General features: G+C 50.0%; 2 protein-coding genes across 2 annotated transcripts in view; one reads left to right on the top strand and one right to left on the bottom strand.

Moving 5' to 3' along the window:
- cuedc2 (CUE domain containing 2) overlaps positions 1–7220 on the top strand; it is a 103507-nt gene extending 96287 nt beyond the window's left edge. Inside the window, exon 12 of the mRNA XM_072491806.1 lies at positions 6913–7220. Coding sequence (XP_072347907.1) covers positions 6913–6982 — 70 coding nt within the window. The 3' untranslated portion in view covers positions 6983–7220. The remainder of the gene's footprint in view (positions 1–6912) is intronic.
- Positions 7221–12583: 5363 nt separating this feature from the next.
- Positions 12584–24057, bottom strand: part of hif1an (hypoxia inducible factor 1 subunit alpha inhibitor) — a 207969-nt gene continuing 196495 nt past the window's right edge. Inside the window, exon 8 of the mRNA XM_072491804.1 lies at positions 12584–19321. Coding sequence (XP_072347905.1) covers positions 19277–19321 — 45 coding nt within the window. The 3' untranslated portion in view covers positions 12584–19276. The remainder of the gene's footprint in view (positions 19322–24057) is intronic.

Here is a 24057-nt window from a genome sequence, read left to right as displayed (position 1 = left end):
CAAAACTGGCGACGAAGGTTAAAGTGAATAGCCGTCTACACTGCTGAAGCCACCTCCCTGGATTTTTGTTGGATACAGGTTGGAAGTTGTTTTCTATTACACCATGCCTCTGTACGGACGTTTGGATGTTTTTGATGCTGCGCTGGAAAGCTGGAACCAGTACACACAACGGATGCGTTACTATTTCCGGGCAAACAATATCACTGAAAACGAGCGCCAGGTGGTCATATTGCTCACCGCCTGTGGCCCGCATACAATTGGGGTGATTAGGAGCCTTACGTACCCAGCTGCGCCGGACACCAAAACGTTTGATGAACTTGTGAATATAGTGGGGCAACATTTTAACCCAACCCCATCCACGATAGTCCAGCGTTACCGGTTTAATACCGCTGAGAGGACCCCTGGAGAATCCCTTGCCGATTTTCTATCCAGGCTACGCAGGATTGCGGAGTACTGTGACTATGGTGAGACCTTGTCAGAAATGTTACGCGACCGTTTGGTTTACAGTATTAACAATGCGGCCACTCAGAGAAAGTTGTTAGCGGAGCCAACATTGACTTTTCAACAGGCCATTCAAATAGTATTGTCCCGAGAGAGCGCAGAGCGAGGAGTACAGGAGCTACAGGGAATGGAAGTGCATGCCTTGGGGCGCAACCCCTTCCGTCCGAAAACGTCCCCCCGCACTCCTGCGGTACCTTGGGCGAGGCAACGTCCGGACCGACGCCAGTGGCCATCGGACATTCCTCCCCGAAAGGAGCTTTCTCCAGAGCCAATGGATGAGGAGCCATGTCCGTGTCAGACTTGTAGGCGCCGACCCCGTCGCGGACGGCGGTCCTGGGGGCGCCAGAGGCGCCGTCGTTCCGACCGAAACTGGGACCAGCCCAGGGGCCGTAACTGGGACCAGCCCAGAGGCCGTACATTCCATGTGGATGAACCTGCGGCTACTGCTTCTGAGGACGTGGAGACGGAGGACGACTGCCTGCAGCTGCATTGTGTGGCAGCTCCCCGTGTGGCCCCCATTAAGGAGACAGTACGGGTCAATGGCCACCTGCTTGAGGTGGAGCTGGATACTGGTGCAGCGGTCTCCGTGGTCGCCCAGAGGACATTCGACCGCATCAAGCAGGGTATACGGACCCTTACATTAACCGACTCACAGACAGGTTGGCCACCTACACTGGGGAACCATTGGACATTGCAGGAACTACAATGACCCCTGTTGTCTATGGACGCCAGGAGGGGCGTTTCCCACTTATCGTGGTGCGCGGCCATGGGCCCAGCCTGTTGGGTCGGGACTGGTTGCGCCATTTGCGGTTGCAATGGCAGCACATCCTCCAAATAGTTTCTGAAGGGTTGACTGAGGTGCTAGGACGATACCCAGATGTATTCCAGTCTGGTTTGGGGAAAATAAAAGGGGCCATAGCCCGTATCCAAGTTGAACCAGGAGCCATGCCGCGCTATTTCCGGGCGCGCCCAGTGCCTTACGCCTTGCTCGAGAAGGTAGAAGGGGAGCTCACTCATTTGGAGAGTTTGGGTATTATCTGGCCCGTCCGTTTTGCTGACTGGGCAGCACCAATTGTACCTGTAATGAAGCCAGATGCCACAGTTCGCTTGTGTGGCGACTACAAACTTACAGTGAATACGGTTTCCCGACTCGACCGATATCCAATGCCTCGCATAGAGGATCTCTACGCGAAACATGCAGGTGGACTCTCGTTCACAAAATTAGATATGAGTCACGCCTACCTGCAGTTGGAGCTGGACCCTGCCTCCCGACCATATGTAACGATTAATACACACCGGGGTCTGTATGAATATACACGGTTGCCCTTTGGAGTATCCTCTGCCTGTGCAATTTTTCAACGTGTTATGGAGGGCATTTTGAGAGGTTTACCACGTGTGGCTGTCTACCTAGATAATGTTTTGATTACAGGGACGTCGGAGCAGGAACATTTGGAAAATCTAGAGGCTGTCCTTAGACGCCTTTCAGAGGCTGGAGTCCGTTTACGTTGCACAAAGTGCGTATTTCAGGCAAAGGAAGTAGTCTACCTAGGTTATCGAGAAGGTGTGTGCGATTCAACAGGCCCCCGCCCCGATTGACACTTCGCATCTTCATTCTTTTCTCGGTCTCGTAAACTATTACGGGAAGTTCCTCCCCAATCTGGCAACTACGCTGGCCCCTTTGCACCTTCTGCTAAAGAAAAATCACACCTGGGTTTGGGGTCAGCCGCAAGAAACCGCTTTCCGGCGGGTAAAGCAACAATTGTCGTCGTCTGGGTTACTAACCCACTATGATCCTGGAAAGCCTTTCCTCGTCACATGTGATGCATCCCCGTATGGTATTGGGGCCGTCCTGTCCCACAAGCTGGAGAACGGGGCCGAACGACCGATAGCTTTCGCCTCCCGCACATTGACTGCAGCGGAGAAAAAGTACGCACAGATCGAGAAGGAGGGCCTGGCAGTGGATTTTGCGGTGAAACGCTTCCACCAGTACGTGTACGGCCGCCATTTCACTATCGTGACTGATCATAAGCCCCTGCTGGGACTTTTCAGAGAGGATAAGCCAATACCGCCCATTGCTTCTGCACGGATCCAGCGCTGGGCTTTGTTGCTTGCTGCATACGAGTATTCTCTGGAGCACAAACCAGGTTCGCAGATAGCAAATGCCGGCGCACTGAGCCGATTGCCTTTATCGACCGGCCCCATGTCGACCCCCACGACCGGTGAGGTGGTTGCAACCCTAAATTTTATGGACACCTTGCCTGTCATGGCATCACAGATCCGTGAGTGGACCCAGACGGAGCCAGTCCTGTCAAAGGTTCGGCACATAGGTGGGCAGCATAGACAGCTCCCAGGCGAGTTGCGGGCATTTTCCTCCAAGCTGTCAGAATTCAGCGTGGAAAACGGCATCCACGCATGTGATTGTCCCGGAAAAAGGCCAGGAGCTGATACTAACAGACTTGCACAATGGGCATCCAGGCGTGACCAAAATGAAAATGTTGGCCCGGAGTTATGTCTGGTGGCCAGGCCTCGACACCGACATTGAGAAGGTGGCCTAAAACTGCTCCATTTGTCAGGAGCATCAGAAGCTTCTGCCGGCCGCGCCCCTACATCACTGGGAATGGCCAGGGCGGCCTTGGGCACGCTTACATGCAGATTTTGCAGGCCCTTTTCAAGGATCCATGTTCCTTCTACTAATTGACGCCCAGTCCAAATGGCTGGAGGTGCATAAGATGCAGGGGACAACGTCCTGCGCAACAATTGAAAAGGTGCGTTTGTCGTTTAGTACGCATGGCCTCCCCGAGGTGCTGGTCACGGATAATGGCACTCCATTCACGAGTGAGGAGTTTGCTAGGTTCACAAAGATGAACGGCATCCGCCATATCCGCACTGCCCCTTACCACTCGGCTTCAAATGGGTTGGCAGAGCGCGCAGTGCAGACATTCAAAAGAGGCCTAAAGAAGGTCTTCCGGATCAATGGACACGAGACTGGCTCACTTTATGTTTACGTACAGGACCACCCCCCATGCGGTGACTGGAGTAGCTCCCGCAGAACTCCGAATGGGCCGGAGACTTCGCACCCGCCTTAGTATGGTTTTTCCGGACATTGGCGCAAACGTACGCCGCACGCAAGAACGGCAGGGACAGGGTTTGTCTCGGCATCGTCCGATTCGGCAGTTTGCGCCCGGTGACCCAGTGTTCGTTCGGAATTTTGCTGGTGGTGCCCAATGGGTTCCTGGTGTAATCTTTCGCCAAACGGGCCCTATATCTTCCCAAGTGCAAGCCCAGGGTCGTCTCCAGCGAAAACATGTAGACCACGTTCGGTCCAGAAGATCATCCCCTCAAAAGATTCCCCACCCCGGAGCTCATTTCAACAGCCGCAGAGACCAGAGACAAGGGAAGGTAGTCCTCACAATCTTCCACTGGTGCCTCACTCGAAGCCTGCGCAGGTCGTTACGGGACCGAATGGAGATAGAGACGCTGACATGACGGAGGCAGCAGACTCTGACTCCGAGATGGAGACACAGGATGCATCAGAGGGGGAATCCTCGGGTCCACGGGCCGCGGATGTACAACCGCGCCGTTCACCACGGAAGCGCCGGTCTCCGTCTCGTTACACGCCGCCTGATCCAGCGCCGTGTGCAAATGGTGTCCGGCCTGCGGCCAAACGAGTCCGACGCCCTCCTTCGCTAGGGTCTTCGGTGGATTCCTTGGACTTTGGGGGGGGAGGAATGATATAACCTGCCTACTTACCATTGGCTGGGGACTAATGACTATCCCACAATCCTGTGGGAGTATGAGCTTCCCCAATGAGGGGGCGGAGAAACCACTAGTTAACTCCTAGTATAAATAAGCTGGCCAGTTCAGGAACCAGGAGGAAGGAGTATGTAGCAAGGGAAGTTACTGTTATGTATATATGTTATAGTAAATAAATGTTATTACTTTGTATCCTTAAAACTCGTGCTAGATTCTTCGTGGCCCTTACAAAACTCCCCCTCAGTCTCTGCCTCCCCCTCAGTCTGTCTCCCCCTCACAGCCTCTGTTCCCCCACAGCCTCTCTGTCTCCCCCAGTCTCTCTGTCTCCCCCACAGTCTTCTCTGTCTCCCCCTCACAGACTCTGTCTCCCCCTCAGTCTCTGTCTGCCCCTCACAGTCTCTCTGACTCCCCCTCGCTGTCTCTCTCTCTCCCCCTCAGCTTAGCTTTCCCACCTAACTTTGTATTGTCACCAAACCTGGATGCATTACATAAGGTCCCCTCATTGAAGTAACTAATAGAGACCGTAAATCAGTGTAGGACCGGCGTGGAGCTGGGCAGAATGCAAATTTGCACGTTGGATTTCGAGGGCTGGATTCTCCGCCCCGCCACATTCCTGTTTCACCCGGCTGGTGGGATGCTCCGTTCCGCCGGCTGGTCGATGGTGTTTCCCATTGTGAGGCAGCCCCACATCGTCGGGAGACCCCCGGGCTGCCGGCAAAACCGAGCATCCCGCCGGTGGAGAATACAGCCCCCGATCTGAGCTGACTCATCTGGTATCAGTGGACACAAATAAACTGGCCCCTGTTCCCTGAAACAGTAGAGGGAAAATTAAAATCGACCAGGTCTCTCGCTCAGGGTCACTGTGTGATACTCACTGCTGGGGGGTACAGAGACACCTCCGGTGCAGTACCGAGGCAGCGTCCCACCTGTCCTCTCAGACCCCATGGCACGAAGAGTTCGTCCTAGTGCCCAGACCAACAAACCACCCCTCAACCCAACATAATCCGAAAAATACAGCCGATCTGGACGGAATCACGTGGCTGTGTGTGGGATCCTGCTGTGTACAAATTGGCCACTGCGTTTCCTGCATCGCAACGGTGGCTAAACTTCAGAATTGGCTGGAAAATACTTAGGGGGTAACCTGTGCTCATGAACGGCGCTATATAAATGCACGTTCTTTCTCTTTAAACGGATGTTAGTTCAGAAAGGGAGGTCAATCTCAGCCCTGATGCTTACCCATCTGCAATTGAACATTGTCTCTCTATTTCCTTCTCTCACTCACTGTCCAGACTGATATCTGTGACACGGTCACTCGGTGGCGCCATTTACCAGCATGAATTGTCACAGGGTTTTCAGAAAGGAATCCTCGGTGTTGGCAAATTGTAAGAGTTCGGCTAATCTTACCTGTCTTATTGGTCATTTCATTTTCCATTACTCCTTCAGAATTCAAGCCACTTACTTATGATTATATTGTGATGCATTTCCTAGGCAGGAGGAAGCCATTCACCCCCTTGAGTCTATGTCACCATTCAATTAGATCATGGCTGGTTTGCATAATTCCTAATATTAGACCCTAATATCAACATCCTGGGGGTTGCCATTGATCAGAAACTGAAGTGGACCCAGCCCCATTAATACTGGGGCTACCAGAGCAGGTCAGAGGCTGGGAATCCTGCAGTGAATAACTCACTTCCTGACTCCCCAAAACCTGTCCACCATCTACAAAGCACAAGTCAGGAGTGTGATGGAATACTCTCCACTTGCCTGGATGAGTGCAGCTCCAACAACACTCAAAAAGCTCGACACCATCCAGGACAACCCAGCCCGCTTGATTCACGCTCCTTCCACAAACATTCAAACCCTCCATCGCCAATGCACAGTGGCAGCCGTGTGTACCATCTACAAGATGCCCTGCAGGAACTCACCAAAATTCCTCAGACAGCACCTTCTGAACCCACTGTAAATCAATCCTGGTGATTTAAAACTAATAACAGTAGTGACTTTAACCTGATGTGCTTCTGGTAAAAGGTGTTTTAAGTCTTATGGATGTTAAAAGGAAAACTTAAAGGTTTACTTAGTGTTGTATTCTTTGGGGGTTGTATTTGAATTAATGGGTGCTAGGATGTTCACTGTATGTTTTAAAAAGGTTAACTTGAGTTCATAGAATAAACATCGTTTTGCTTTAAAAAATATGTTGCCATTTCTGCTGTACCACACCTGTAGAGTGGGCCGTGTGCTCCCCATACCACAATCTATTAAAAGTTGTGGGTCAGGTGAACTCCATGATACACTTTGGGGTTCTCGAAACCCTGGCCCATATCACTATTAAGGCAAATCATTATTTTCGGAGAGTGAGATAAAGGCTCCAATCCCACGACCCAAAACTCCTAACAGTAAAACACACGCTCAGCCCCAGGATTCTCGTGCTCCGGTCACATGACCCTCGGAGACCCTGCCCCCCCCCCCCGCCCTTAAAGGGGCACGCTACCACACTTAACCCAACAACCTCAGTTTTGAACACCCATTGTCAACCAGTTTCTCTGTGGGGGTGGGTAGAGGTTCCAGATTTCCACTGAATTTTGTGCGACCAGCTTGGTTTTTAATTTTCTTGTTCTGGTCTCCCAGTTACCAATCACCCTTTCGGTCTCTTGTGTGTAGATACGACCTTGATACACCGTTCGATACGATTGAAAATGATATTTCGACGCTGCAGCGCCTCAAGGGCTGAGCTCAGCTGATGTAAAAAAAAGGAATTCTCCACTGATGGGAGCTGTTTGAGAACGTGAAACTTTATTTCCTGACGGAGACAGAATGAAGAATGTTGAGGAAATGACTGATTCAGTCGCTCAATTGTTCCGATTGCAGTGGGGGAGTGTGAAACACTCTGGATTTAGTGTCTTCGACCAGGATGTGCTCCCTCACCGGTTTCCGGGAAAGTTTCTAACACAATAAAGGCTCTTCCAAAAGACAGTCTCCAATTTCTTTAGCAAATGTGCGATACATTAGGATTGTTCCGATTTTTAAGCATCTGGTCTGTAGTACGTCCACATTCTGCGCTGACCGCAATGAAAACAGTAAATGCCGGATAAACTCAGCAGGTCTGGCAACATGTGTGGAGAGAGGAACAGAGTTAACGCTTCAAGTCGAAGATGGCTCTTCTTCCGAAGTGAAGATGGGTAGAAATATGATGGGTCTTTATGCTGTTGAAAAATGTGGAGGGGCAGGTAAGACAAAAGGGAAAGTGTTATAACCTGACTACTTACCATTGGCTGGGGACTAATGACAATCCCACAATCCTGTGGGAGTATGAGCTTCCCCAATGAGGGGGACGGAGAAACCACTAGTAAACTCCTAGTATAAATAAGCTGGCCAGTTCAGGAACCAGGAGGAAGGAGTATGTAGCAAGGGAAGTTACTGCTACTGTTATGTATATATGTTATAGTAAATAAATGTTATTACTTTGTATCCTTAAAACTCGTGCTGGATTCTTCGTGGCCCTTACAAAAGAAAGTCAGGGCGACACAGGGGTCGGTTAGCGCTGCCGCATCATGGCACCAGGGACCTGAATTCAATGCCGGCCTTGGGTGACCTGGCTGTTTGGAGTTTGTACTCTCCCCTTGTCTGCGTGGGTTTCCCCTCACAGTCCAAAGATGTGCAGGTTAAGTGGATTGGTCGTGCTAAATTGCCCCTTAATGTCCAAAGGTACAGGTTAGGTGGATTGGCCATGATCAATCCACGGGATTACGGGGAAAAGATAGGGGAGTGGCTCTTTCTGTGCAGACCCGATGGACTGAATGGCCTCCTTCTGCAGTGTCGGGATTCTACGGATAGGTTAGAGTACGAGACTTGTTAAATGGCAAAGATGCCATGGAACAAAAGTCCAATATGACTCTCCCTCAGAACTGACTGACTCGCTGCCCAATGGTTGTAGCAAAGACTAAGTGTTAATGGCAGAATAAAGGATTGTCTGGAAGAATAAACATGAAAGCCAGATGCAGACAAGCACTTGGCAAAAAAAAACCCCAATCAAACTAGTGAGAAAGCCCAGGGTTTGAGTCCGGGAGATTGTAAAATGCCTAATTGGAAGGTGATATGCCTTTATTACAGAATTACAGTGACTTATGTATCAGCTGAATTTTGCATGAAGGCCCAGCACCAGTCAGCTCTCCCCCTCAAAGTGGAAAGCAGCCAATGGTCATCTGGGACTATGGCCACTTCACTTCCTGTGCCTTTATCACAAGACTTTCCTTCCAAAACAGCCAAAAATAAATTATAGGGGGTGACTGAGAGCTTGGTTAAAGAGTTCATTTTTCTGAGTGTTTTTAAAAGGCGGAGAGGAAGAGATCTAGGGATTGCCACATATTCTGGGCTTTCCTTTCGTCGTCTAATAAAAGCAAAATATTGCAGATGCTGTAAATCAGTCATCCATTGTCCACCCAGAACTCACCCCGACTGTGGCACTACTCTCTGAACATGCTCCTCAAATCCCTCAGCCTCTTCACTTCAGGAAGATACATGGCCTCCTTCTGCACTGTATGTTCTATGTTCACTCTTCTCTGAAATTCTCCCCTGGAAAGGCCTCTTTGACCAAGTTCGCAGCCCACCTATCCCGAACATTCCCCCACTCTTGGCCTGTTGGCTGTTTCAATCTGGGAAAGGTTGGATGAAGCTTGGATGTGTTCCAGGCAGCAGGAGGTTGCCAACCCTCAGTGTATTCGGGAATGAAAGAATCTCCAGGAACGAGCAAACCCCCGAGCCAAAAACAAGGTGGACGTTAAATTGGGCCATATTTTTATTTGCATTTTGTTTGAACATTTATCAATGTTTTAAAATGTCCAGTTGGGCAAATAAAAAATGAAATGAATATTGCTTATTGTCACAAGTAGACTTCAAATGAAGTTACTGTGAAAAGCCCCTAGTCACCACATTCCGGCACCTGTTCGGGGAGGCTGTTACGGGAATCGAACCGTGCTGCTGGCCTGCTTTCAAAGCCAGCGATTTAGCCCTGTGCTAAAGAGTCTCTGCTTTCCGATTGTCTGTGGGAAGGCACTATGAAGATGGACAGATCTGGTGACCAATGGTAGAAGTGAGGAGGCAGGCTGGGAGTAAGCTCCAGGGATACATCCAATCAGAGTTGGCAACCCACCTCCAAAGTGCTATAATTCACACATGAAGGGTGACACGGTGTCTCAGTGGTTAACCCTGCTGCCTCACTGTGCGAGGTCCCAGGTTCGATCCCGGCTCTGGGTCACTGTCCGTGTGGGGTTTGCACATTCTCCCCGTGTTTGCGTGGGTTTCGCCCCTACAACCCAAAGATGTGCGGGGTAAGGTGGATTGACCATGCTAAATTGCCCCTTAATTGGAAATATTAAAACATAAATAATCCATACACACAGGCTACTTAGCAGTCACCGCTTCCCCTGGGAGCATGGATTTGAAAGTTGCAATCTGAGCTGTGAGTATAACATTCGGAGAACTGTACCTGAGCGAATTGGAAGTAAAGAGTGTGGAAGAGGCAGGTCCTTACCCCTGGATGAAGCTCCCCACTGAGAAAGTGAAGTAACGTTAGATCACAGACAGCAGGGGCAGCACGGTGGCGCAGTGGGTTAGCCCTGCTGCCTCACGGCGCCGAGGTCCCAGGTTCGATCCCGGCTCTGGGTCACTGTCCGTGGGGAGTTTGCACATTCTCCCATGTTTGCGTGGGTTTCATCCCCACAACCCAAAGGTGTGCAGGGTAGGTGGATTGGCCACGCTAAGTTGCCCTTTAATTGGAAAAAATTAATTGGGTACACAAAATTTATATAAAATAATCACAGACAGCGATGTCAAAAGAGGCGGCTTTGCACATGATTCGAAGTGTGGCCTGGTTATAAGAAACACAGCACGTACGCACATGATAGTATTGCACAGGAAAACCAGTTATGCAAATTTGCCTCAAGCTCTGATCTTGCCTATCTCTCCTCATCGCCTTTTGAACATTTCGTCCTCATTAACAATTTGTATTTGGATGGTACAACGGCTGTTAAGAGACAAAAGAATTGACGCCAAGCCAAGGTGACAGGTGAGGTTGGCCAAGGAGAATCTTAAAAAAGGGTCTGAATTCCAGAACTTAGGAGCTCGGGGGTGGGTTGCGCAATGCCCCGTCCCTTTAGGGAAGGACATTTGCCGTCCTTACCTGGACTACATGAGACTCCAAACCCACAACCTCCCCAAGATCAGTACATGGGCAATTAGGGATGGGCAACAATTCCTGGCCCGCTGGTGACGCCTACAACCCATGAAAGGATAGAACTGGAATCTGAGTGAACAGTAACACACCCACACACAGCACCATCACTGTTGTCTAACGTTAGACACTTTCAACCAATTTATACGAAAACCCGTTTACACAGGTGCACTCACTCATGAGGCAAACAAAGGACAAGAGTCGAATCGAGGGTCAACCCGATTTTAAAGAACCTTATTATCAACTCGATTAAAAAAACTCTTAACCGTTAATCAAACTTAGCAACACTGTGCTGTCTATCTGAGACTACTCGTGCAGTTAATCTTGGCCAGGCTGCCCCCCCCCCCCCCCCCCAAACAGGGTACGACTCTTTGTCTTCGCTGAGTTCTTGCCGATTACGATGATCCTGTCTCTAAACTCGGGGTCTTCTTCGCGAGAGTTGGTCTTGCAGGCCCTTTTCCATCATTGTTGTGTCTTTGCTAGGTAGTCGAGTCTTCGCTTGGGGTGGCCTCAGGTGCACAGAGTAGCCCTTTCCATATATGGCATCTGAGGTGCCAGTGAGTCTGCCCGATACTGGCAAGTAAACAAAAGAAATACACAAACTTATTTGGTCAAGGTCGAGCACCTCCGCTCCCAGCTTCCAGCGCAAGACCAGGCTTGACCTTGCTCACCCCTGACCAGCGTCTAGTGTTTAAACTCTGCCTGTCCGAATTCCCATCAGGCCTGGCTGCTCAAGCTGTTGCCCGCTGCTAAATTTAGATTGTTCAATTCTGTATCTGGCCTAGCTTATCAGGCTATTGGCCCCAACTCAACATATTCACCGACCGAGCCAAAGGGATCCCATCCCATAAAATGAAGGGACATTGTCGCAAGCACTTTAAATGAGAGGAAAGCATCTCATCACTTCTAATCTTATTGCCTTTATTGCTGACGCAGCATTTTAGCAAAGGTATATTGATGTATGTTTGATGTACATTTATTTACTGCTCCTTTGAGCTTCAACCTTAAAAATTTGCTGCATGCTGAGCTTTCACCTTTCGAGTTGTCGGTGCTGAAAGCGTATTTTCTTTTGTATGGGCTTTGCCTTTCTGAGATCAGTTTACATGTGGTAAGATGCGGTTTGTCAGCTCATTTTCAGCTCGGTTGCTGTGGAGGCCAAATCACTAAGTGTCTTTAAGACAGAGATAGACAGGTTCTTGATCAATAAGGGGGTCAGGGGTTATGGGAAGAAGGCAGGAGAATGGGGGTGAGAAACATATCAGCCATGATTGAATGGCGGAGCAGACTCGATGGGCCGAGTGGCCTAATTCTGCTCCTATATCTTATGGCCTGTCAGCCCTTCCCTTACATCGTGGCTATTCCTCCTGCCCCCTCACTCCTTTGCCGAACTCATCACCCCCCCCCCCCCCCGCCCCCGTTTAAAAAAATATAAATTTAGAGTACCCAATTATTTTTTTTCCAATTAAGGGGCAATTTAGCGCGGCCAATCCACCTACCCTGCATATCTCTCTAGGTTGTGGGGGTGAGACCCACGCAGATACGGGGAGAATGTGCAAACTACCCACGGACAGTGACCCAAGGCTGGAATCGAACCCGGGTCCTGAGCACCGTGAGGCAGCAATGCTAACCACTGCACCACCCGTGCCCCCCCCCGCCCCCCCCCCCCCCCCCCCAAGCCCCTTCATTGCAAAAAGGTTTCAAATTTGGACATCTTTTTTAAAAAAGGAAAACAAAATCACAAACTGGAATGGGGTGGATTGGAATTGTTACCTCCCAGTCTTGTCCGAGATCAGGTAGCTTAGCTTAGCACGTAGCTTAAACTTAGGGGCTGGTTTAGCACAGGGCTAAATATCTGGCTTTTAAAGCAGACCAAGGCAGGCCAGCAGCATGGTTCAATTCCCGTACCAGCCTCCCCGAACAGGCGCCGGAATGTGGCGACTAGGGGCTTTTCACAGTAACTTCATTTGAAGCCTACTTGTGACAATAAGCGATTTTCATTTCATTTTGTTTCACTTTTTTCACGGGGCTGGCATTCTGACCCAGCTGCGGGGCGGGGGGGGGCCTGAGGATTTTAACAATGAAAACATTCACCCAGATCCCATCAACAGCCAATATTGACTTTCAATGTTTTATGTTTCAGACAATTTAACAGAATTACAGCAGAACAGCAGGGTTTAAAAAAAAGAGTTGAATTAGAACAGGTATTTAAATTATACACATCAGTACATATATCAGAAGATAATTGTCATTTTTAGGCTTGTGGAATATGTTTGCGGGTGGAGGGAGAAGAGGGGAATGAACAAATTAGTTCTAAACCCTTCCGAGAGACTCCTTTAGAATCAATGCAAGTTACTGATCACAGTCAGTCTTCAATGTGAAAAATAGAAGCGCTTCAATCCGACACTTCCTCGAGCAGAAGTTTAAAGAAATAAATTCCAGAGAAGGCTTGTGATAAATGGGATGGCGAGTACATTTTGTCGTTCCAATGGCCTGTATTCGGGACACATTTCTACGGGGATACAATTCTTCGAGGACGTTTGACGGCAGCAGGAAGCCTGGGAAAGGTGCCTGAGAAAGGGATACCAGCGATGTAGAGTCCAAGGATTGATCCCATCTCCCGGAAACACCCGCCAAGTGTGCGGTTGGAGATGGAGCTCCTGAATTGCAAGGAGACACAGAGCCCGTGACCAGTAACATGGAGCTTCTTCTGGTGGACAATCTTACTCATTAGCAAGCGATCGCCATGGAGGAGTAACTAGTCCAGAAATCTAGTATCATCCTTTGTACAAAGGGAAGGGGGGGGGGGGGGGGGGGGGAGTGACTCTCACGCTATTAGGTTGTCGTGCGTACTGAGTGAGGGAGCACATGTGAGGGACGCAAGTGTGTCTGGGGCAGGGTGTGTCAGAGTCTTACGGCGAAGGGTTTGTCACCGAGGAACCTCTTCAGCTACATTTCCGATCAACGTGAAGTGCAATAGGTAGCGGCTGAAGTTAATTAGAGGTCATCATTTTAACAGTCACACTTCAGAAAATAAATCTTTTGATAAACCGTTCCTTCCTGTCCTTATCTCACTTCGAGACCCAATCCAGAGTCCATATTGTTTAAAAGAAATGTTGTGCTGAAAATGGAGAATCGCAAGTATCACCTGGGTCGAAATACGGTCCCCTGTTTATCACTTGCAGGGGTTTAAATAGTAAACACAAATAGCCATGCATGAAAATCAGGGACCAGCAAATTTCACCCACAGAAGAACATAATACAAAGCTTTACCAACTCAAAAACCTCGAGCGGGCAAACTATCCAGTCCACACCTGTTTCAGCACTGTGCCAGAGACGGTTTGAGATATTTTCTTGACCATGCTCTCTCCCTCCCCCTCAATGGCACTGCCCTGCTCTTTGACCAGGCGGCGTGCCGACATTTAATTTGCTGGTGTGGGGCGGTTAAAGGAAAAATGCTGCTGCTGGTTTCTGATGGGATGGGAAAGAAACTCCTGCCGTGTAACGCTGCGTATCGGCGCTCCGCGGAGGAAAATCCGGGGGGGGGGGGGGGGGGGGGGCAGGGAGAGAACAGGGTCTCAAACTCAGAGAGGGCCATTGCTTGGCGTATTCCTGATCACTGAATCATGTCGAATGAACAGCCAACTGGTCTAGACCTCTCTGGAGGAGCTTCCTCCCACCCTTCACGATTCTTCTATTCCTTTGTACCTCATGTACTTCTCTCTAGCTTCCCTTTAAAATGCATTCCTGCGCATTGGGTAATTTTCCCCCAAATTCCTTTTCAGATTTATTCATGATTACCTGCCCTTTATAACCTTCTAGTTTTTTTTTGTGGTCTTCCCCACAGATGGAGACATCATCTCTACGTCCACCTTTGCAAACCTTTTGGTAATTTTGAATATCTCTTTGGGGGTCACTCTTTCAGCCTTCTCCTGGCTGGAGGATACTCCCGGCTTGCTCAGCGATAGCTGCACAGGTCTGATGGCATCCTTTTGTGGATTCAGAAGTTGAAAAATTTAAAATCAATGCACGAATCGCCTCAACTACTGGTCTGGCACCCCCACCCACTGCCCGTCGCACTTGTTACAAATCCCCACCGTTCCAAGTCATATTCCAGCCTTCAGCCACTTCTGGCATGAACTTCAAAGTAAGAAGTCTTCCAACACCAGGTTAAATTCTAACAGGTTTGTTTGGAATCACTAGCTTTTGGAGCACAGCTCCTTCCTCAAGGAAGACTTCTTACTGTGCCCACCCCAGTACAACGCCGGCATCTCCACATCATGAACTTCAACGATTACTTAACAAGGCCACACGATGTTTATTTGGTTTCCGATTATACAGAATATACACACAAGAGCAGCACTTAGACCCCCTCCTACTGTGCCACCTCGAGAGGAATGTCCACATCATATATTCTGTCTTTCAGACAGTGTGGCAACGGATGAACGGACATCGTGCGACAATCGCCAGGCAGGAATGTTCCCCTCCAATCGAGGAACACTTCAGCAGTCAAGGGCATTCAGCCTCTGATCTTCGGGTAAGAGTTCGCCAAGGCAGCTTTCAGATCGCGCGACAACGCAGAATCGCCGAGCAGAAATTTATAGCCAAGTTCTGCATACACGAGTGCGGCCTCAACCGGGACCTGGGATTCATGTCGCATTACATTCACCCCCCACCATCTGGCCTGGGCTTGCGAATTCCTACCAACTGTCCTGGCTTGAGACAATTCACACCTCTTTAACCTGGGGTTACCCCACTCTCCAGTTGCTCCGCCTGGAGCTGTAAAGACTTAATTACCTGCAAAGTCACACATTCAAAGTATCGTCTTGCATCTTTGACTTTGTCTATATGTATGTTTGTGGAACCCACCTCTTCATTCACCTGAGGAAGGAGCTGTGCTCCGAAAGCTAGTGATTCGAAACAAACCTGTTGGACTTTAATCTGGTGTTGTAAGACTTCTTACTGTCTTTTAAAGAGTTAACATTCGGCCTGTGCGTATGGTTAACTTGGAGTCGGCTGGATGTTGAGGTGAGCGATCATTAATCTTTTTATTCCACGACCAATTTCTTTGGTGATAGAGAAGTAAATGGCCTCCAGCTCCCTTATTGGGGCAGTAAACATGGATAGTGAAGGCTATGCAGGCGGCACATGAGCAAAAAGATTAGGTTTCAGGCAGTCCCTCACTAATTCCACTGTGGCTAAGAGCGTGTCTTTCCTTCAGCAGACTGGATAAGTTGGGTTCGGGTGAGCAGGAAGTGCTGAATGTCTGTGGTTTGGGTGGATCGCGAGTTAGATTGTCTCCTCGTCAAAGAATAGGAGATGGGAAGGGAAGAAGGTTACTACACATACAGGTAAAAGAACAGAAGAGGTGTTTTTGGTGTATCAGAGCCAGTCTGGCCTGTTCTCTCCACAGATCTTCTCTAATCTGCTGAGTGTTTCCAGTGTTTTTTGTGTTTGGATCAGATTTCCAACATCGATCGACAGTGTTTTGCTTTTTATTTGGTTTTAAGCTAATTCAGGTGGGAACGCTAAAGCAGACGATCTAATATTTAGGTTTCACTCAGTTTACAGTCAGACTGTTTCTGGGGTGGAGCAGACATCGTGACGCACGGGGTCATATTAATTCCCCACCGGTCACTACAAGCGGCACTGAAAATAATGATTTTGTAGAAAGTCTCCGATTGAAATGGAAGATGTATTTTCACAAGCTATATCTAGAGTCAGATAGTGGAGTGGGGGAACAGAGAGAGAGCATGAATGAGGGAGAGACAGATAGAGACAGACAGGTGGAGAGGCAGATAGATAGACGGAGAAAGAGAGGCAGACAGATAGACAGAGGAAGAGAGAGAGACAGATGGAGAGAGAGACAGATGGAGAGAGAGACAGATGGAGAGAGAGACAGATGGAGAGAGACAGACAGATGAAGAGAGAGACACAGACAGAGAGATGGAGACAGACAGGTGGAGAGAGAGACAGATAGATGGAGTGAGAGACACAGAGACAGATGGGGTGAGAGAGAGATGGAGAGACAGACAGATGGAGAGAGGCAGACAGATGGAGTGAGTGACAGACAGATGGAGTGAGTGAGACACAGGCAGATAGAGAGTGACAGACAGATGGAGAGATTACAGATTGAGTGAGATAGACAGATGGAGTGAGAGATAGACAGATGGAGAGACAGATGGAGAGAGAGACAGACAGATGGAGTGAGAGACACAGAGACAGATGGAGAAACAGACAGATGGAGAGGCAGACAGATGGAGTGAGTGACAGACAGATGGAGTGAGTGAGACACAGACAGATAGAGAGTGACAGACAGATGGAGAGATTAAAGAGGCATAGAATGAGAGGTGGAGAGAGACAGACAAACAGGTTGGAGTGCTCCAAAAATTAAATAAAATAAGTGCATGCTAAAGTTCCTAAAGTGGTTCCAATCACTGTACAAACCCTCAAAATCACAATACGATTATTTTGGGTAACAGAACAATAATCAACATTGCAATATCAATATCAGGGGCTGGTTTAGCATAATGGGCTAAACAGCTGGCTTGTAATGCAGAAGACGACCAGCAGCGCGGGTTCAATTCCCGTACCAGCCTCCCCGAACAGGTGCCGGAATGTGGCGGCTAGGGGCTTTTCACAGTAACTTCATTGAAGCCTACTTGTGACAATAAGTGATTATTATTATTACATCACTAGAGCACAGACTGGCACTCTGATCACGGGGGCACAGACTGGCGCTCTGATCACGGGGCACAGACTGGCACTGAGCACAAGGGCACAGACTGGCGCTCTGAGCACGAGGGAACAGACTGGCACTCTGATCACAGGGGCACAGACTGGCACTCTGATCACGAGGGCACGAGACTGGCACTCTGAGCACGAGGGCACAGACTGGCGCTCTGAGCACGAGGGCACAGACTGGCGCTCTGAGCACGGGGGCACAGACTGGCACTCTGATCACAGGGGCACAGACTGGCACTCTGATCACGGGGGCACAGACTGGCACTCTGAGCACAGGGGCACAGACTGGCACTCTGAGCACAGGGGCACAGACTTGCACTCTGAGCACAGGGGCACAGACTGGCACTCTGAGCAGCACTGAGCACAGGGGCACAGACTGGCACTCTGATCACGAGAGCACAGACTGGCACTATGATCACGTGAGCACAGACTGGCACTCTGATCACGAGGGCATAGACTGGCACTCTGCTCACGAGGGCACAGACTGGCACTCTGATCACGAGAGCACAGACTGGCACTCTGATCACGAGAGCACAGACTGGCACTCTGATCACGAGAGCACAGACTGGCACTCTGATCACGAGGGCACAGACTGGCACTCTGATCACGAGGGCACAGACTGGCACTCTGATCACGAGAGCATAGACTGGCACTCTGATCACGAGAGCACAGACTGGCACTCTGATCACGAGATCACAGACTGGCACTCTGATCACGAGAGCACAGACTGGCACTCTGATCACGAGGGCTCAGACTGGCACTCTGCTCTGGACCAAAAGCACTTGATAAATGTCCAGCGCATAAAAAGTCTGAGACTTTCACTCTGACATTTCGGAAAGATACATCCTCAAGTCGGTTAATATTTCAAACCAAGTATTCTAAGACACGAGTGTCAGTCACAGGAATTCATCTCAAATTATAAGGTATTAAAATCAAAGATAGCCAATTATTAAGCCGAACCATGGAGGTGCCGAGTGGTAATGTTGACATTCCGTGCAAGGAACCCAAGTGTTCAGCACAATATTGCCATCCCAGCAGCATTAACACAATACTGCCATCCCAGCAGCATTAACACAATACTGCCACCCCAGCAGCATTAACACAATACTGCCACCCCAGCAGCATTAACACAATACTGCCACCCCAGCAGCATTAACACAATACTGCCACCCCAGCAGCATTAACACAATACTGCCACCCCAGCAGCATTAACACAATACTGCCACCCCAGCAGCATTCGCACAATACTGCCACCCCAGCAGCATTAACACAATACTGCCACCCCAGCAGCATTAACACAATACTGCCACCCCAGCAGCATTAACACAATACTGCCACCCCACCAGCATTCGCACAATACTGCCACCCCAGCAGCATTTAGCACAATACTGCCACCCCAGCAGCATTTAGCACAATACTGCCACCCCAGCAACATTTAGCACAATACTGCCACCCCAGCAGCATTAACACAATACTGCCACCCCAGCAGCATTCGCACAATACAGCCACCCCAGCAGCATTAACACAATACTGCCACCCCACCAGCATTTAGCACAATACAGCCACCCCAGCTGCATTAGCACAATACTGCCACCCCAGCAACATTTAGCACAATACAGCCACCCCAGCAGCATTAACACAATACTGCCACCCCAGCAGCATTAACACAATACTGCCACCCCAGCAGCATTAACACAATACTGCCACCCCAGCTGCATTAGTACAATGACTCATTTGTTTTCATTTCAAAAAGAAACATAGAGCTGCATAAGTTGGTGGAAAGTGGTCTACATACACACTCAGTGCTATAATGTTTTCAGGGCAATGTGCCAACCACTTGGTATCAGGCGTCGGGTGTCAGTCTTCTGTCTGACAGGCACACAGATGGCAGATATAAAAATTCACTTCAATGATCAACGGCAGCCAACTTTGAACAAGTGGAAGAGTTCCTGCGTTGTCGGTAAAGTCCAGGCATGTAATACTCGTCGTACATTATGCTCAGTCCGGCACCATTAACTCCAAGCACGTGTCTATGAACAGTCCGCACCGCGGCGGTTAATCGTATCGACCTTTAATCATCGTGTTTAATAATGGCCCAACCTAGCCGAGAAGGAAATAAAGAGTTAGCTTTAGTATGCTGCCCAAGTAAACAGGAAGCTGTGGATTATCCGGGAGCGGGAGGAGCAGAAGGTGCAGGTGGGGAGGGAAGTGAGTGAGGCGAGAGAAGAAACCTACGTCATCACTGTCACCAGTTAAATCGGCGTTATATTTCAATTATTCAACCTGTGTAATTAAGGTTGAGAACCGTATCCCAATCAACGACGGAACAATAAATATGCCGACCCAACACTTGACATGGCAATATAGATTTGAAAACAAACTTACCAGCAACACCGAATACATAACGTTATGCATTCGGTGTTTGTTGCTGATAAAGTTTGTTTTCAAATCTATATTGTCATGTCAAGTGTTGGGTAGGTATATTTATTGTTCCATCGTTGATTCCTGCATTTATTCTGTTCAATAGGCTAAGCACAAAAGGTGATACTTTAGCGGTTCACAGTCGCATCATTGGGACGTTAATGGTTCTCGTTTCCCAGTCGACAGTGACAGCTTTTTTCACAGCTTTCTGCTGACTGAAGATCTTGATCAGGTTTTCCATACTTATCCGTTTAGCTGGTACTGTAGAGTCGGCCAAGAAGTGTGCTAGATAAGGAATTCGGGCTTTAATGTTATGGGTGCAATGTGATGTATGATCGTTATTTTAAATCACTCTGTGATATTCCTCCTGACTTTATCTTATTCAACCATAATTCTTTCACTTGATTAGTGATTGCTCAGATTATGTTTGTTAAAGATGGAACATAACTGCAAGGCTCGACAGTTAAGTTTGGCTACAAGTTCAAAGATGCGCCGGTTAGGGGCGGCACGGTAGCACAGTGGTTAGCACTGTGGCTTCACAGCTCCAGGGTCCCAGGTTCGATTCCCCGCTGGACCACTGTCTGTGTGGAGTCTGCACGTTCTCCCCGTGTCTGCGTGGGTTTCCTCCGGGTGCTCCGGTTTCCTCCCACAGTCCTAAGATGGGCAGGTTAGGTGGACTGGCCGGGATAAATTGCCCTTAATGTCCAAAAGAATGGTTGGGTGGAGTTACTGGGTTACCAGGATAGGGTGGGGTGCTTTCCAGGGGCCGGTGCAGACTCGATGGGCCGAATGGCCTCCTTCTGCACTGTAAATTCTATGAGGTGGATCGGCCAGGCCAATAGTGCCCCTTAGGTTCCAAAAGCTAGGTGGGGTTCTGGGGGTATGGTGGGGGAGTGGGCCTGGGTTCGGGTGCTCTTTTAGTGGGTCGGTGCAGGCTCAATGGGCCGAATGGCCGCCTTCAGCGCTGTCGGGATTCTACAAAGTTAAAAGATGTGGAAAGTTGTCCTCCAAGCTGTTATTTAGCTCAGTGGGCTGGACAGCGAGATGCAGAGCGAGGCCAACAGCGCGGGTTCAATTCCCAGCTCTGACAGAGAGCCATCCACTCGGGACGTTAGCTCCCTTCTCTCTCCACAGATGCTGTTAGACCTGCTGGGATTGATCCTAGGCAGGGTGTTCTTTCGGAGGGGTCGGTGCAGACCCGATGGGCTGAAAGGCCTCCTTCTGAAATGAAATGAAAATCGCTTATTGTCACAAGTAGGCTTCAAATTAAGCTACTGTGAAAAGCCCCTAGTCGCCACATTCCGGCGCCTGTTCGGGGAGGCTGCACTGTAATATTCTTCCTGTGCTTATCTTGATGAACTGCAGGATAATAGCACCGTCTATGTTGCTTGGAAAGGCCAAGGCCATGATAGGATCATCGAACAACCCTCAGGGCCTCTCAAAGGTTCTATTCAAGGTTCCACCACACCAGTAAGTAAGCATGACGGTTAGGTTTGGCTACAAGTCAAAAGATGTGGAAAGTTGTCCTGTTATTATCAGATGTAAAATTACAAGCTGCACGAGCAAGGCCTGCCTCTACCTGTCCGCCTCACAGTCTTGCATTCCCTCTTTCACACACTCCTTAAAATCTACCTCTTCGATCAAGCTTTTGTGTCACTATCTTCTGATTTCTTCTAGCTAGAAGGGCTGTTTGCGAGTTTGGAGGAGTTGATGGAGAAGGTTGTGATTCCACGGTGGGGGTGGGGGGCCTTTAGATATATGCAGGTGCGGGACTTTGCAAAGAAGGTTTTCTGACTTTTTTTCATGGCGCCGCCTTCCTCATTGTTGGAGGAGGCGTTGACAGCCTGGGGAGAGAGAGGGGGGTGGGTGTCACCATGGCGATTTATGGGAGGATGTTGGAAGAGAATAGGGTGTTGTTGGAGGGGGTCAAGGCCAAGAGGGAGGAGGAGCTGGGGATAGCGCTGGAGGAGGGGTTGTGGTGTAAGACGCTGCGGAGGGTGAACGCCTCAACCTCGTGAGCGAGGCTGGGCTGGTCCAGCTATAGGATGCACCTGTCGAGGATGATCCGGTTGTTTGAGGGGTTGGAGGACACTTACGAGCGATGTGGGAGGAGGCCCAACTAATCACGCACATGTGTTCTGCCTCTCCTCAAAGTTGGAGAGATTTTGGAAGTCATTTTTTAAGCGCGTCAGCGGTCTTGCACGTGGATTTGGAACCCAGTCCCCTGGAGACCATATCTGGGGTGTCGGACTTGCTGGAGCTGCAGACAGGAGTGGGGGCAGATGTTTTAATCTTTGCCTCGCTGATTGCTGACAGGTGGGTCCTGTAAGGGTGGAGGTCAGCCTCTCCGCCCTGTGTCTCGGTGTGGCTGGGGGATCTGATGGGGGTTCCTGCATTTGGAGAAAGTCAAATTTATTTTGAGGGGTGTGCGTGAGGGGTTCTGCAAGAAATGGGGTTTGTGACTTCCGGGTGCGGCTATGCAGAGCTAGGTCGCATATTCGGCAGCTCCTGCTCGGAACGGACTTTTGGGCTCTTTTACAGGGCCCCCACGGCATTTGTTTGACATTTCCCGGTGTGGGAAGAAGGCTGCAATATTCCCCCGACAGTGTCCCCCAGGAAGGGTATGTCTCTTGGTTGCCAGACACACGCAGAAACAGTAAAAGATTTGGCTGCAACTGCAGGATAAACAGGGCCTCTTCCAGCATGCAGGCGGGGGAAGGGCAAGCTTAAAGCTGCAAGCTGACCTGAGGGCCTGTATCAAAAGTGAATTCTAGCAGCAGAGGGAACAACTGTGAAAAGACCTCATCAAGGCCACTGAAGGGACTTCCGGTTGCGGTGATGCCTTGCTAGCCGCACGCTTCGGCGGCTCCAGCTCCGACGGACCTTCGGGCTCTTTTAAGAGCCTCAACGGGGAATTTTTCGACGACGCAACCCGGTGTGGGGCGTGTGAGGAGGGAGTCCCCCCCAAACGAAGGAGGAAAAAACCGGCGGCGGCGGCTGCAGCGCGAGGAATCGTCGACCAAAGGGTCAGAAAGAGAGAAGTACAAGATGGCGGCGGAGAAAGCGCAGGCGACATGGGGGCCTGAGCATGAAATTGTGAGACGGTGCGTGGAGCTGCTGAAGAGGGAGGTGCTGACCCCGTTGCTACAGGCAATTGAGGGGCTCAAGGAGACATTAAAGACCCAGGAGACAGAGCTCCGTGTGGTGGAGCAGAAGGTGACAGATATTGAGGACGAGATCCTGGGCCTGGCGGTTAAGACACAGACGCACGAGGCACTTCATAAAAAGTGTACTGAAAGGATCGAAGCCCTAGAAAATGGAGCGCGAAGGAAGAACCTTCGGATACTGGGTCTCCCTGAGGGTGTGGAAGGAGTGGACTGTGGAGCGTACGCAAGTACGATGCTGAGCTCACTGATGGGTGCTGAGGCCCCTACGGGCCCCTTGGAGGTGGAGTGGGCAAATCGGATTCCGGCGAGAAGACCAAAAGCGGGAGAACCACCCAGGGCGATAATCGTGCGATTTTACCGCCTTAAGGATAGAGAAGAGGTCCTGAGATGGGCTAAAAAGGTGCGGAGTAGCAGATGGGAGAATGCAGTGGTACGGGTATACCAGGATTGGAGTGCGGAGGTGGCGAGAAGGAGGGCGAGCTTCAACCGAGCCAAAGAGGTGTTGCATAAAAGGAAGGTGAAGTTCGGGATGCTGCAGCCGGCAAGACTATGGGTCACGTATCAGGAGAGACACCATTATTTCGAGACGGCGGAGGAAGCATGGACCTTCATCAAAGAAGAGAAATTGGATCGGAACTGAGGGACTGATGCTGCAGGAAATGTTATTGTTAATGTTACGGTGGAAGTTAATTGAGAAGTAAACAGGGAAGGGGGGAGACATTGGGGAAATGTGGGCGCCGGTGAGGGGGGAAAGACGGGACATAGTTGGAGAATGGGGAAGGGGAGGGGGAGGGGAAAGGGAGCTGCGCCATAAGAGGCGGGTCAGGTAAAGGGATGTTCCCGCACCATAAAGAATAAGGCGGGAAGACAGGCGCAAGGCGGATGGGGGGGGTCGAGGAGTGAGCAGGAGTAGCCGGGGTCAGTTGAAGTCAGCTGACTTACGGAAGTAATATGGGGGGAGCAATCATGCTAGAAAGAGATCTAGCGGGGAGGGGGGGGGGAGGGAGGGGGAGGGGGGGGGGGGAACAACTGGGTTGCTGCTGCAGAAATCCAAAAGGAAATGGCTAAAGAGTGGGTGGGCGGGGATGGTGTGCGACGCTGGGGGAGCGAGCGGGAGCGCGGAGGCGGGATATGGGACTGGCCTAGAGAAGGTAATGGCTAGTCGACACGGGAGGGGGGCAGGTAGCCCCCTAGTGAGGCTGATCACGTGGAACATGAGAGGCCTGAACGGACCGATAAAAAGGGCCA

This window comes from Scyliorhinus torazame, chromosome 28, assembly GCF_047496885.1.
Source record: "Scyliorhinus torazame isolate Kashiwa2021f chromosome 28, sScyTor2.1, whole genome shotgun sequence".
NCBI lineage: Eukaryota > Metazoa > Chordata > Chondrichthyes > Carcharhiniformes > Scyliorhinidae > Scyliorhinus > Scyliorhinus torazame.
The sequence above is the reverse complement of the archived record's forward strand: the minus strand, read 5'-3'. Positions and strand labels throughout refer to the sequence as shown.